We start from the raw sequence: 15809 nt of genomic DNA, 5'->3' as shown, positions 1-15809 counted from the left end.
CTGTAATCTATTATGTGTGTAAGGGTATTTTTCTGTAGGCTGTAATCTATGTGTGTAAGGGTATTTTTGTGTAGGCTGCTGTTGAATTGTGTGCGTATTACAGCCTGTGTGTGTAGGCAGTGTAAACTGGAGAGATGTCTTCTGACCGGCGCTCTCTCAAGTGGTACTTCCTTCCTTGATCCCCCATCCTACTCTCCCCTCTATCTCCAGCCAAGCAGAATAACAGGATTAGTTGAAATTGTAAACTTTGTTTTATTACATAAAACTCTCCCTCCTATTCATGTTTTCCGGTTTAGTTCAACACGTCGGTGTACCTCATGTCAAATTCAAGCCTGAGCACTTCATGCATCTCTCCAATGCTGAGTCGGTTAAAACATACATTTGTTTGACAGGGCGGATGCTAAGCAAGTTTCCGTACATTATTTCAGTTTGTGTAACTCATGTCAAAAAGGCCCACTCTTTGCATTACTGCGCTCTCAAACCTTTGTATAATATCAGCCAGTAGTTTTGAAAGTGGTGCTCACGAGCCAAAACGGGTCCCCGTTTTTTGTGTGCCACGTCATCCAATTATGTACTACGTAATCTAATTGTGTACTACATTATCCATTTCGTGTGATAGGTATGATATCATACGAATTCAGCAATTTGTGTGATATGTTACAAATCCAATTCATGCAGTATGTTACAAATTTGTTGTGATTAAGATCTCAGAGAGCATTTTTAATAATATATCCTCTACAGGATTGGTGGGTCCCCCTCGGGACAGTTGAGCTAACGTAGGCTAATGTGATTAGCATGAGGTTGTAAGTAACAAGAACATTTCCCAGGACAGAGACATATCTGATATTGGCTGAAAGCTTAAATTCTTGTTAAACTAACTGCACTGTCCAATTTACAGTAGCTGTTACAGTGAAAGCATACCATGCTATTGTCTGAGGAGAGTGCACAGTTATAAACTTGAAAAGTTATTAATAAAACAATTAGGCACATTTGGGCAGTCTTGATACAACATTTTGAACAGAAATACAATGGTTCATTGGATCAGTCTAAAACTTTGCACATACACTGCTGCCATCTAGTGGCCAAAATCTAAATTGCGCCTGGGCTGGAATAATACATTATGGCCTTTCTCTTGCATTTCAAAGATGATGGTACAAAAAAACGCATGTTTTTTTCTTTGTATTATCTTTTACCAGATCTAGTGTGTTATATTCTCCTACATTAATTTCACATTTCCACAAACTTCAAAGTGTTTCTTTTCGAATGGTATCAAGAATATGCATATCCTTGCTTCAGGTCCTGAGCTACAGGCAGTTTGATTTGGGTATTTCATTTCAGGCGAAAATTGGAAAAAAGGGTCCGATCCTTAAGTTAGCAGTAGCTTTAATGTATTTTCCCAGCCCTGCGAGTTAAAATTATATGAATCTATCAAACTGTAAATTGGTTCTACAGGACTGAAGTTCAGTAAGTTATACAGAAGATACACTGTATATACAAAAATATGTGGACACCCCTTCAAATGAGTGGATTCGGCTATTTCACCCACACCCATTGCTGACAGGTGTATAAAATTGAGCACACAGCCATGCAATTCCATAGACAAACATTGGCAGTAGAATGGCCTTACTGAAGAGCTCATTGACTTTCAATGTGGCACCGTCATAGGATGCCACCTTTCCAACAAGTCAGTTTGTCAAATTTCTGCCCTACTAGAGCTTCCCCGTTCAACTGTAACTGCTGTTATTGTGAAGTGGAAACATCTAGGAGCAACAATGTCTCAGCCGTGAAGTGGTAGGCCACACAAGCTCACAGAATGGGACCGCCGAGTACTGGAGCATGCAGCGCGTAAAAATCGTCTGTCCTTGGTTGCGACATTCACTACCGCGTTCCAAACTGCCTCTGGAAACAACGTCAGCATGAACTGTTCGTCGGGAGTTTCATGAAATGGGTTGCCATGGCCGAGCAGGCGCACACAAGCCTAAGATTGCCATGCGCAATGCCAAGCGTCGGCTAGAGTGCTGTAAAGCTTGCCGCCATTGGACTCTGAAGCAGTGGAAACGCGTTCTCTGGAGTGATGAATTGCGCTTCACCATCTGGCAGTCCAATGGATGAATCTGGGTTTGGCGGATGCCAGGAGAATGCTACCTGCCCCAATGCATAGTGCCAACTGTAAAGTTTGGTGGAGGAGGAATAATGGACTGGGGCTGTTTTTCATGGTTAGGACTAGGCCCCTTACTTCCAGTGAAGGGAAATCATAACACTACAATGACATTATAGACTATTCTGTGCATCCAACTTTGTGGCAACAGATTGGGAAAGGCCCTTTCCTGTTTCAGCTTGACAATGCCCCCATGCACAAAGCAAGGTCCACACAGAAATGGTTTGTCAAGATCGGTGTGGAAGAACTTGATTGGCCTGCACAGAGCCCTGAGCCCAGTCAGAGCCCTGAGCCCAGTCCCCGCAGTAATGTTCCAACATCTAGTGGAAAGCCTTCCCAGAAGAGTGGAGGCTGTTATAGCAGCAAAGGGGGGACCAACTCCATATTAATGCCCATGATTTTGTAATGAGAAGTTCGACAAGCAGGTGTCCACATACTTTTGGTCATGTTGTGCAGGTCCAGCTTGTTCATTGTAGTTAAACAAAATTGATATTTGACTCAAAATGGCCTCAATCATAATCAGATGTATTGACTTCTATACTAGCAGCATATAAGTCACAGTAACTCACAAAACATTGATATTGACGTGATAAACCGCGATTCACCCTGTGCCGTATAATCACATTCCCAAAATAGACACAGAGACACGATGCAGTACACAGCATTGTCCTGCAGAAGGCATTACAGTTAATTATTATTCTTTTTTTTTACATTTCACCTTTATTTAACCAGGTAGACTAGTTGAGAACAAGTTCTCATTTGCAACTGCGACCTGGCCAAGATAAAGCGTAGCAATTCGACACATACAACAACACAGAGTTACACATGGAATGAACAAAACATACAGTCAATAATACAGTAGAACAAAAGAAAACAAAAAGTCTATATACAGTGAGTGCAAATGAGGTAAGTTAAGGCAATAAATGGGCCATGTTACGTGTTAACAAGTTACATGGTGATGCCCGACAAAATCTGTGCAACACACTCATTTTGGTATTACTAAACCTCTCCCTTCTCCCCAGCCTGTCCTCATAGTCATGTTGTGTTATAAAAGTCACATTTCTGTATCTATAATAGCTCACCAAACAGCAAATATTAAAAGCAGGGTCTGTATTCATAAAATAAACTCAGAGTGCTGATCTAAGGTCAGGTCCCCCCGTCTGTATGAACATATTAGTTATGATTTGAAAGGGAAAACTTATCCTAGATCATAAAACGTATCCTAGATGCTATTTAAATACAGGCTCATATATTGAAAGGAAGTAGACGTGCACAACCTTTCAAAAGTTTGGGGTCACTTAGAAATGTCCTTGTTTTTGAAAGAAAAGCACATTTTTTGTTCATTAAAATAACATCAAATTGATCAGAAATACAGTGTAGACATTGTTAATGTTGTAAATTACTATTGTAGCTGGAAACGGCTGATTTGTTACGGAATATCTACATAGGTGTACATAGTTCCATTATAAGCAACCATCACTCCTGTGTTCCAGTGGCACGTTGTGCTAGCTAATCCAAGTTTATCATTTTAAGAGGCTAATTGATCATTAGAAAACCCTTTTGCAATTATGTTAGCACAGCTGAAAACAGTTGTTCTGATTAAAGAAGCAATACAACTGGCCTTCTTTAGGCTAGCTGAGTATCTGAAGCATCAGCATTTGTGGGTTTGATTACAGGCTCAAAACGGCCAGAAACAAAGAACATTCTTCTGAAACTCGTCAGTCTATTCTTGTTCTGAGAAATGAAGGCTATTCCATGTGAGAAATTGCCAAGAAACTGAAGATCTCGTACAATGCTGTGTACTATTCCTTTCTCAGAACAGCGCAAACTGGCTCTAACCAGAATAGAAAGAGGAGTGGAGGCCCCGGTGCACAACTGAGCAAGAGGACAAGTACATTAGAGTGTCTAGTTTGAGAAACAGACACCTCACAAGTCCTCAACTGGCAGCTTCATTAAATAGTACCCGCAAAAAATAAGTCTCAACGTCAACAGTGAAGAGGCGACTCCGGGATGCTGGCCTTCTAGGCAGAGTTCCTCTGTCCAGTGTCTGTGTTCTTTTGCCCATCTTAATCTTTTCTTTTTATTGGCCAGTCTGAGATATGGCTTTTTCTTTGCAACTCTGCCTAGAAGGTCAGCATCCCGGAGTCGCCTCTTCACTGTTGACGTTGAGACTGATGTTTTGCGGGTACTATTTAATGAAGCTGCCAGCTGAGGACTTGTGAGGTGTCTGTTAGCCTTTTTCAAATGATCAACTTGGATTAGCTAACACAACGTGCCATTGGAACACAGGAGTGATGTTTGCTGATAATGGGCCTCTGTTCGCCTATGTAGATATTCCATAACAAAATCAGCCATTTCCAGCTACAATAGTCATTTACAACATTAACAATGTCTACGCTGTATTTCTGATCACTTTGATGTTATTTTAATGGACACAAAAATGTGCTTTTCTTTCAAAAACAAGGACATTTCTAAGTGACCCCAAACTTTTGAATGGTAGTGTATATATTGTATTGTAAGCTAGACAGGAAGTTATATATAGGGTTGTGTAAGATGATGTATCATGTTGCTGTTCTTGTCCCCATTTCCTGTTCCTGCATGACACTGTGACACAAAGGTCATGTGTCATGCCGACGTCACATGACTGATATGTCGAGTCATGCATGTTTGCTGTCAAACTCCCTCTGTGTTTCACCACTGTTGCACGTCTTACAGGTTGTATCACTGAATAAACTGTGTATTAAAAGTGTGTATTGTGGATTTTGCTCATGTGTATTAACAAACATTTACACCATTCCCTCACTCCTTTTTTCTCTTTCTCTTTTTCCTCCCTCCCTTCTCATGTTCCATGAACCTATATTTGACCTCTGTCTCTCTTTCTCTGTCCACTCCTCCACGGCATCCCTCTATCCTTCCCTCTGCTTCCTCCACTCCCTCCCTCACTTCCTTTTCACTTTCTCACTGCTACCTGGACTACATGCCACTACAGGAGGACAAAGTGGTTAGCATCTTTTCTGTGCTCTCTACTGTACTGTGAATATAACCTATGTGTCCCTTTGAAAATCCCCCAATGGCTGCGTTCCAATCCCAAAGTTTTGACCCACTTCCCTCCTGCCCTGTAGACTTCCCCTTTTAAGTGGACTGAATTTGTGTGAGTGATATGGCATAAACTACTGTAGTCCTATGCCAAGCCTTTTTGCTGTAGGCAAGGTCGAGGTATATTCTTTTGTTACTAAAACCTAGCTCACACAAATCCAAGGGGATGTCCACAAAGGCTGAAGTGAAGGGAGTAAGTTATCAGATTGGAACGCGGCCTAAGCATTCAAATCCACCTATGGATTAATGACTTAAAGCGAACAGAATGATTCCCTGACAGTACAGTCCAGGCTAGCTTTTCTCTAATACTAAAAGGCTAGCCTTTATCCTTGGACTTCCACACACATACTGTATCTGTCTGTAGTCCAGATTCCAGACTCTGGGCATTGGCAGATACAGTTATAGGGACCATTTTGACTTGAGTAGAAATAAATACGATTAGATACTATCTCTGTTTATCACTATGGTATTTTACCATGGACTTCGCTAAGCATATCTGCCTGTAGTCCAGTCCACACTAATATGGACATTGGTAGTGCAGTAGTAGAGACTGTTTTATCTTCAGTAAGGATATCTGGGTAAAAACGTTGACTAATTCTGCATCCATTGTCTGTCTCTTCCTCTTGCAAAGTGTCTCATAGTGAAGGACAGGGTAAGGCCTGCTGGGTAATGGAGTTTTTGCATGGGTCACTATAACTGTAGTTATTTAATGTCACACCTCAGCTGCAATTTGGGAAGCGGGCGAGCATGAGCCATGCCTGGCTGTCTGGGTGGGCATTCCTAGACACCCCTGGATGGGCACCTCCCTTACACAACTCCTCTCTCTATGGCTGTGGGCATGGCTGTGCCAGGAGGAACTGGGTGTAAGATACAAGATAGGGGGGAAAATGGGGTACAAGGGCACAGGGTGTTTGTTGGGGGGTACACGGGCACAGGGTGTTTGTTGGCACGCAGAAGCACCTTATCTGACTATAAGACCCTTGTTGTGACTGCAGAGGGAATGTGCACACTTATGCCCGTGCATGCTTTACCTGCCTGTCTGTGATGAGCATACAGACCAGCCCCTGGCACAGGGAGATGGGAGGGGAGGCCGAGGCTGGGTTCCAGTTTGTATACTTGCCACCTTCCCCTCTGTACTTGTCCACTCTAAGTAAGGAGAAAACAACCAAAAATCCTTTTGCTGGATTGGAGCTTTTAAAGCACATTTTTGCTCTCAAGCATCCTATCTTTTCAGATTCGGATCTGAGGGGAAGTCGACAGGGGCAGAGGGGAAGGATGCAAGTCTTTGGATTGGACCCTGCGGCTGCTTAAGACAGTGGACTGGGGTCAGGGGTGGAGGGTCTAGGCTAGGGCCCATTCCTAGTCCCTCATCGCCCCTCGCCTCTCCCTGTCAGCGTCTGTCAGTGTTGTCTACGTTCAATATCAAGACTTCCGCACCTTAGCTCAGCTAACAGACTTACACTGTCACTGTTACAGTTCATACCAAGCCTTTAAATCAAAGCCTCTGGGTTCGTCCCTTTGTGTGTGTGTGTCTATGTGTGTGTGTGTCTATGTGTGTGTGTCGGTTTTATTATTTCTGTGTTAATTAACTGCAGTATGTGGGTTGTCTATGTTTCCAACGGGTATTTCATTCAATTGTGGTAGATATGACTCATTCTCAGAGACACTGTTTGTTTAACCTCCACAATTTCTTCAGTTGACGCCTCAAGGAACATAAATCTTTGAATAATGTATATTCTATAGTGTAAATAAGGGTCAAATTACATTTATTTCATCATATTACGATACAATCACAGTTTAAATGTACGATTTACACAAATATAACAATATATCATGTTATATTCTTCACAGACAAGAGACTAGTTGTCCTCGCGAGTCTAGTTGCTTTTACTTGTCTTGGTGTATTAATTGCAGAGTGTTTGTTTATGTGTGTTTAATGTCATCTCCAGATGGCTGCGAGAGAAAGAAAGCGAGAGAGAGAGAGAGAGAAAGAGAGCAAGAGAGCGATAGAGAGGGAATGAACGAATCAGAGCCAATCTGTCTCCTCTTTCTGTAGTGGAGACTCACATACACACACTAATGTACACAGACACAAATATGCAAACACCTCTTTACTGCTTGGACAAACCAGACGCACGCACAGACACACGCACTCACACCGGACACACATACACACACACACACCAACTCTCCCACTCCCACACTGCATCGAGCCGACACTGCACTTTTTTACAGGAAGAGAATGCACTTCATAATCTCTGTCAGGTTTCTCAGCATTGGATGACTAACCCAGCGGTCTGCCATAAAACATTACTGTAATGCCTTTTATAAAATAACAATAACGGTAACAGTAACTGTATTTGTGAACAGTTCCAGGATCAGTTTGGCGTTACAGAAAGGCCTATACAAACACTATGGGATAATAATACTAGAAGGGTTTCTGTTGTGTTGTTAGCAGTGTTAGCTTTTATAGGGTAGAATGCCATTCAGTCTAACACTGAACTGTCTTGTAGTTTACGGGGCTCGGCTGCAGAAGGAAGCCAATACCTATTCCTAGTTGATCTATAGCCTTATTTACACAAATGGAGCATTATCGTGTTTTGTGGTCGTCTTTCATCCTGGTCTGTAGGATTTAACATTCCCTGACGGATGGTAGTTTTCTGCCTGGCACCGCTGCCGCCCCATATGTCAATATGTCGTTGGAGGCTGTACTGAGCGCGCTCACTGAGCACTTTCCTATCCATTCCACCACCCCGGGCCTCCATCTATTCCACCCAGTTAAGGAAAAAGACGACGTCTACAGAATTCCCAGCTATTCCCGCCGCCGCCGTGCCCGCTGTTACTGTCGCTATCCCCACCTCCCCTGTTTTGGCAACAGAAACGGCTGGATAGAGTGTCTGAGATGGAGATGATGGAGGGGCGTGGGGTAGAAAAGAGCGTGTTGATTAACGACGGCTGTAAGATGTCGCCATTCGTCAAGTCGGTCTGCCTCGTCAGGTGGGTTGCTGGTACGAGGAAGGCGGTGGTTTGTTCGGCAACGCAGGTTGTGTGGGATTGAGGTTGTTCTAACGTTGGTTAAACGTTGTATGTTTTTGCCGTTAGTCTTTTTCAGTCAAACTTTTCTGACAGTGCCTGCCGCTGACGTGGCTCTCTGTACTCAATGATTTGGTTACCATGGTGAACTGTATTCTGTTAGGCAGGGTGAGATTGTGCAGTTACCTGTTAGAAATGGCATTGCTCATACTCACGATAGACACACACGCTAACCATGCTTTAGCCGCAAGCAAGGAAGCCCTTCACATATTACATGTGTCACACAATAGGGTGGGGTTCCTAACACAGAACAATTAACTTGCACTGTTCTAATCACTGTTCCTCATGCAGGCCTGCGCACACACACACACACACACACACACACACACACACACACACACACACAGACACAGACACACACACAGACACACACTGCACATATCCGTCACACAATCCAGGAACGTAGGGCCTAATCATTCCAGCTCAGGATTATTCTGTGTGTGTGTGTGCGTGTACGCGTGTGTGTATGTGTTTGCGTGTGCCTGTTTCTCTCCCACACAGAATACACCCAGGTTTTAGTGGCCTACATGTTGATATTGTGTATGTGCTATTCTCTCCTCTGCGTAGGTTTGAGACCATGTAAAACAAGGACAGAGGTGTGGCTTTAGAAAAAGAGATACATTCAATTAATGACATTTTATTTACTTTTAGATACCTTTAGGGTGGACAGTGTGGGCGTGTGTGTGTTTTGTCAAGTCGGTCTGCTGCGTCAGGCGGGTTAGCGGTACGAGGAAGGTGGTGGGTTGTTAGGCAACGCAGGATGTGTGGGATTGAGGTTGTTGTAACGTTGGTTAAATGTTGTATTTTGGCTTTTGCGGTTTGTGTTTTTTCAGTCAAACTCTTTTGACAGTACCTGCGGCTGACATGGTTTAAAACTGTCATAAACATGACTTAAGACCTGTCAGTTATTGTCATGTCCTTTTATGACTAATCCGTTTCGAGTTGGCTAGTTTGTTTGAGGATGATGTTTGTTTCGTTAGTTTGTTTGAGGATGATGATCTATTATGATGTCACAGAGAGCTCATAGGAGACCACACAGTTCTTTTAGCTCCCCACTAACTTGCTGTTCCCAGTCTTGGCATTGTTAGTACAATCTCTCTCTCTCTCTCTCTCTCTCTCTCTCTCTCTCTCTCTCTCTCTCTCTCTCTCTCTCTCTCTCTCTCTCTCTCTGTACTCAATGACTTGGTTACCATGGTGAACTGAATTCTGTTAGGCAGGGTGAGATTGGTGCAGTAACACATTAGAAATGGCATTGCTCATACTCAAGACACACACACACACATTCGTTTTACTGTCATTGTGGAGACGAAACAGTTGATTTCCATTCAAAATTCTATTTTGGTCTGTGTTAGGAACCCCACCCTATTGTGTGACACCTGTAATATGTGAAGGGCTTCCTTGCTTGCTGCTTAAGCATGTTTAGTGTGTGATGGCAGCCAATCAGACGGCTCGCTCAAGAAGCAGCCCACTGTGGTGTCACCTCCAGTTCATCGCACCGTCTCCTGTGGAGCGCCATTTGTCAGTGTGTGTGTGTGTGTGTGTGTGGACCGTAATTCCTTGTGTGCGTGCTGCTTGAATACGATCTCATTCAAGGATTACCCATCGGATTCATTTCTTTCGTCTTCCTCAACCATGAGAAAAAAAATCTCCCTATTTACTGTGAAGTTAAACTGGACCTTTTTCCTTCGTCAGTTCTTTGCTATAGAGTCTAAAATGTTAACATTTCTTACCGTCCTCTTTGAGACACATGCAAATGTTGACCGCATCCCTAGATGGATATTTGAAATGATGGCAACAGAGATGGCAAATTCCGGAGACCTTCTCCCCTTCCTCACCTCGCTCATCAACTCATCCTTGACCGCTGGCTACGTCCCTTCCGTCTTCAAGAGAGCGAGAGTTGCACCCCTTCTGAAAAAACCTACACTCGATCCCTCCGATGTCAACAACTACAGACCAGTATCCCTTCTTTCTTTTCTCTCCAAAACTCTTGAACGTGCCGTCCTTGGCCAGCTCTCCTGCTATCTCTCTCAGAATGACCTTCTGGATCCTAATCAGTCAGGTTTCAAGACTGGGCATTCAACTGAGACTGCTCTTCTCTGTGTCACGGAGGCTCTCCGCACTGCTAAAGCTAACTCTCTCTCCTCTGCTCTCATCCTTCTAGACATATCTGCTGCCTTTGATACTGTGAACCATCAGATCCTCCTCTCCACCCTCTCCGAGTTGGGCATCTCCGGCGCGGCCCACGCTTGGATTGCGTCCTACCTGACAGGTCGCTCCTACCAGGTGGCGTGGCGAGAATCTGTCTCCGCACCATGCGCTCTCACCACTGGTGTCCCCCAGGGCTCTGTTCTAGGCCCTCTCCTATTCTCGCTATACACCAAGTCACTTGGCTCAGTCATATCCTCACATGGTCTCTCCTATCATTGCTATGCAGACGACACACAATTAATCTTCTCCTTTCCCCCTTCTGATAATCAGGCGGCGAATCGCATCTCTGCACGTCTGTCAGACATATCAGTGTGGATGACGGATCACCACCTCAAGCTGAACCTCGGCAAGACGGAGCTGCTCTTCCTCCCGGGGAAGGACTGCCCGTTCCATGATCTCGCCATCACGGTTGACAACTCCCTTGTGTCCTCCTCCCAGAGTGCTAAGAACCTTGGCGTGATCCTGGACAACACCCTGTCGTTCTCCACTAACATCAAGGCGGTGACCCGATCCTGTAGGTTCATGCTCTACAACATTCGCAGAGTACGACCCTGCCTCACACAGGAAGCGGCGCAGATCCTAATCCAGGCACTTGTCATCTCCCGTCTGGATTACTGCAACTCGCTGTTGGCTGGGCTCCCTGCCTGTGCCATTAAACCCCTACAACTCATCCAGAACGCCGCAGCCCGTCTGGTGTTCAACCTTCCCAAGTTCTCTCACGTCACCCCGCTCCTCCGCTCTCTCCACTGGCTTCCAGTTGAAGCTCGCATCCGCTACAAGACCATGGTGATTGCCTACGGAGCTGTGAAGGGAACGGCACCTCCATACCTTCAGGCTCTGATCAGGCCCTACACCCAAACAAGGGCACTGCGTTCATCCACCTCTGGCCTGCTGGCCCCCCTACCTCTGAGGAAGCACAGTTCCCGCTCAGCCCAGTCAAAACTGTTCGCTGCTCTGGCACCCCAATGGTGGAACAAGCTCCCTCACGACGCCAGGACAGCGGAGTCAATCACCACCTTCCGGAGACACCTGAAACCCCACCTCTTTAAGGAATACCTAGGATAGGATAAAGTAATCCTTCTAACCCCCCCCCCTTAAAAGATTTAGATGCACTATTGTAAAGTGGTTGTTCGACTGGATATCATAAGGTGAATGCATCAATTTGTAAGTCGCTCTGGATAAGAGCGTCTGCTAAATGACTTAAATGTAATGTAAATGTAATGGCCTTAATACTGACACTATAGGCCTACCTAAAATATACTTTACATTCCTGGCCTGATAAAACGGGATTTCCCAGAATGCACTCTGAATGATTGATAATGATAATGATAATCACCAAACAGCTGAATAATTAAGGGGAGGGAGTATAAGGGATATGGTTTAGCGGTAGCATAGCCTACCGGCCTTGCGCACGGCTGCTATCTGAAACCGGCTGGTGGGTATTGTCCTGACTGATGATGATGTTGAGTAATGGTGAGGAGCTGAGGGGATTAGCTGCGGTCTACTCCAATCTAACCTGCCTGAGAGCAGAGAGAGAGAGTGTGTGTGTGAGAGAGTGAGAGAGTGTGTGTGTGAGTGAATGTAAGAGTGTGAGAGAGTGGGAGAGTGAGCGAGAAAGAGAGAGAGAGAGCATGTATGTGTGTGTGAGTGTGAGAGACTGAGAGAGTAAAAGAGAGAGAGAGAGAGAGAGAGAGGGAGAGAGAGAGAGATTGTATGTACTGTACGTATGTGTATGTGTGTATTAGAACAACTGAATGTGTGTGTGTGTGTCCAGCTCGACAGCTGTGGGCCACAGCTGCACACAGCTGATTTACTTTAGATTAGTGTGGCCTGGAGCCAAACAGAGGATTCAATCAGGGTACGCATGATGCGCGCCGGTTCGCTAAAAAGCTAACCGCTAAACGAACTGTCCATTCGACCAACCCTCCATCAAAGAGCATGTTTCACATAAGGTTGTGTTTTGGGATGCAAACAAAGACTTCTAAACGCTAATACAAGGAATAGTACTTTGGGATTATACACTGGAGAAGACATAAATCTGTTTTTCTCTGCGTTGGGAGGGAGGCGATTTTCAGTAGCCATGGCTACATGTGAGTATGGAACCTTTCTTTAATGTTGCTGTTGTTCCATTTGGGGTTGTTGTTCGTAGGACCGTCAAATAGCTGACTTGAGTTGACCAATGATTTCTATCAACAGTAGATCATTTTTATATATTTATTATTATTAGGGTGGCAGGTAGCCTAGGGGTTAGAGCGTTGGACTTGTACCCGAAAGGTTGCAAGATTGAATCCCCGACCTGACAAGGTAAAAATCTGTCGTTCTGCCCCTGAACAAGGCAGTTAACCCGCTGTTCCTAGGCTGTCATTGAAAATACGAATTTGTTCTTAACTGACTTGCCTAGTTAAATAAAAAAAATGTTATTTTATACTATTGTGAACAGCAATCAGTAGATGCACCTGTATATCTGAGACTGGTCCTCTCAAATCATGGTCTTCCACAGTGTTATGTTCAGATCGTTGTCAATTTCCTAGCTTTCACTTACGTCTTCTCTTCAGGGCCGATACTGTAACCAGTTATTGAATTAGGAATGTTCCTCTGGTACCTGGTGTGGAACGATAAATAGCTTTTGGTGGATGGTGGATATTCTAGCTGGCTTTCCTTGCTGACCAGTAAATGTTCTGTACCATCATCCGCTGTGGGAGATTAACAGCCTTGTCCGCCATAGGCAACAGGCTACTGCTTTCTCCATGGTAACGACATCCCATCCATATCAAGCCTACTCTGTTTAACTAGATACTGTGTTCATATTGGATCACCTTTTATACATCTGTTTCCTTATCTCAATGTGTAAGTAAAATGCTGTGATATTTCACAGAGTGCATTTTAACCTACAGTGAGTGTACAAAACATTAAGAACAGCTTCCTAACATTGAGTTGCATCCTGACAGCCTCAATTCGTTGGACTCTCCAAGGTGTCAAAAGCGTTCCACAGGGATGCTGGCCCATGTTGACTCCAATGCTTCCCACAGTTGTGTCAAGTTGGCTGGATGTCCTTTGGGTGGTGAACCATTCTTGATACACACGGGAAACTGTTGAGCGCGTTGTAGTTTTTGTCACAAACCAGTGCGCCTGGTACCTACCACCATAGCCCCGTTCAAAGCACTTAAATCTTTTGTCTTGCCCATTCACCCTCTGAATGGCACACATACACAATCCATGTCTCAAATGTCTCAAGGCTTAAAAATCCTTCTTTTAACCTATTTAATCTACACTGATTGAAGTGGATTTAACAAGTGACATCAATAAGGGATCATAGCTTTCTCCTGGATTCACCTGGTCAGTCTATGGCAAGGAAAGAGTTTTGTATACTGAGTGTATATTGGCATATCAGGCTACAGGCTAGGCCCAGTTTTCCATTCGAAAATGGACATAGTGAAATGGTGCACTCTGTCTCCCACCATATCTGCAACCATGTGGCCTTTCATTTTTAATCTGCAGCAACCTGTAGGAGAAGGGAGGAAGAGGCTAAAGAGAGTGGAGGCTGGGGGAGGGAGGGGGGAGCGTGGAGGAGGGAGGGGGGAGGAGGGAGGGGGGAGCGTGGGGGGGAGGGGGAGCGTGGGGAGGGAGGGGGGGGAGGTACTAGGGTATTTTAAGAAACCTTGATCCCCTGTCTGACAGATGAGCTATCACCAATACTCAATCAGAGTCAAGAGACTAAAATAAAACATGAGAAAGAACATAACGCTGTGACTTGTACTTGCTTGTGTCTTACTAAGATCCTCTATCTGTCTGTGCCTGTTTGTAGTTCTGTCACCAGTCCTGCCCTTTCCTTGCCTGTATAACAATGACCTGTTGTCTGTCGAAAATACTCCAAGCTAAAATACTCCAAGCTAAAATACTCCAAGCTAAAATACTCCAAGCTAAAATACTCCAAGCTAAAATACTCCAAGCTAAAATACTCCAAGCTAAAATACTCCAAGCTAAAATACTCTAAGCTAAGCTAACATTTCTCTACCTCACAACTGAATCTGTTTTGCACATGGACTAGAGATGACCGTTCCCTAAAAAGTGGACTGCAATGGATATATGACAACATCTGCAACCCCACGAGTCTTCTGATGTTAACCTCATAGGAATAGAATTAGATGACTATAGTATTGAGGTATTGTATAGTACTATACATTCTCTGTCTAAGAGACAATGTTAGGGTCAATTCCATTTCAATTCAGTCAATTCAGGGTTTGCTTTTCAATTAAGAAAATAGGAATCGAAAATGGAATTGACCATGCTCTCTTTCTCTCTATAGACACAGGCTACTACTGCATACTGTACATGTATGCAATAGCTAACCTCCTCCTCTCCTCCTTCACCCCTGTAGGTAATGTGGGTATGCAACCTGTGCCGTAAGCAACAGGAGATCCTCACCAAATCGGGAGAATGGTTTTCGGGGCCGGGGGCGAGGCAGATGAGCCTGGATGGCGGCCTGAACGCCCCGTCCACGGGGGGTGACACCCAACGGGGGGACAGGAAGCTACTCCGCTCCAGGTCCCAGGCCCCGCCCTCTTCCAGCGGTAACGCAGGGGCGGCGCCCGACGGAACGCCTCAGCCGCCAACGGTACCAGCCAAAGGAGCGTTGGACACCATGCCGGCGTCACGCGCTCGGAGCGAACCACCACGAGACAAGTAGGACATCGTCGACACAAACGCTCTAATCCCTAAAACACTTTCACCTGTCCTCTCATAATCCCTGCTTTCACCTCTCTGGCTGTAGAGGCTCAAACCAGAGTCTACGTCACTGTATTGGATATCTAGGGGCCTGTTTTGATTGCTGATAGTACTTAGTATTGTTGTAAATGCCACTTTGTACAATACTTTCTCTCATCCACTCTACTATTATCACCTCGCCTTAATCCCTTTGATTGTAGACACTTAAAGGAATAATCCACTCGAAAAGTATCTTTTGATCTTTTTTTTTTTTTACTTCATAAGATGCGTTTTGTGGCAAGCTACAATTAGCTTTTTGAAAGTCCTCTATCTTGAAAACTTGATTGCTGACATGCAAAACATTTTGGGACTGTATCAGAGTCTAAGTATTAAGTATCTTGACCTGCGCCTCTTTCAGATGATATGGTAGTTTTTACATTGGGTCTTTTTTATTGTTGTACGTCTGAGTCGTGTACAAGTTAGTCCTCTTTAATATATTTGACTTTGTTGTGATTGGATGAATTAGGCTAATGCAGCATCTGTTTTGTCT

At 44.5% G+C, this 15809-nt stretch overlaps 1 protein-coding gene across 1 annotated transcript in view; it reads left to right on the top strand.

The window, feature by feature from the left end:
* The window catches only part of LOC106586472 (regulating synaptic membrane exocytosis protein 1), a gene marked incomplete at its 3' end in the record, with an annotated part of 56841 nt that overhangs the window by 39914 nt on the left and 1118 nt on the right, over positions 1-15809 (top strand). Inside the window, exons 3-5 of the mRNA XM_014173825.2 lie at positions 5148-5159; positions 5886-5906; positions 14934-15238. Of these exons, the coding sequence (XP_014029300.2) occupies positions 5148-5159; positions 5886-5906; positions 14934-15238 (338 nt within the window). The remainder of the gene's footprint in view (positions 1-5147; positions 5160-5885; positions 5907-14933; positions 15239-15809) is intronic.

The sequence above is a fragment of the Salmo salar genome, chromosome ssa02 (genome assembly GCF_905237065.1).
Source record: "Salmo salar chromosome ssa02, Ssal_v3.1, whole genome shotgun sequence".
Classification (NCBI taxonomy): domain Eukaryota; kingdom Metazoa; phylum Chordata; class Actinopteri; order Salmoniformes; family Salmonidae; genus Salmo; species Salmo salar.
The sequence above is the reverse complement of the archived record's forward strand: the minus strand, read 5'-3'. Positions and strand labels throughout refer to the sequence as shown.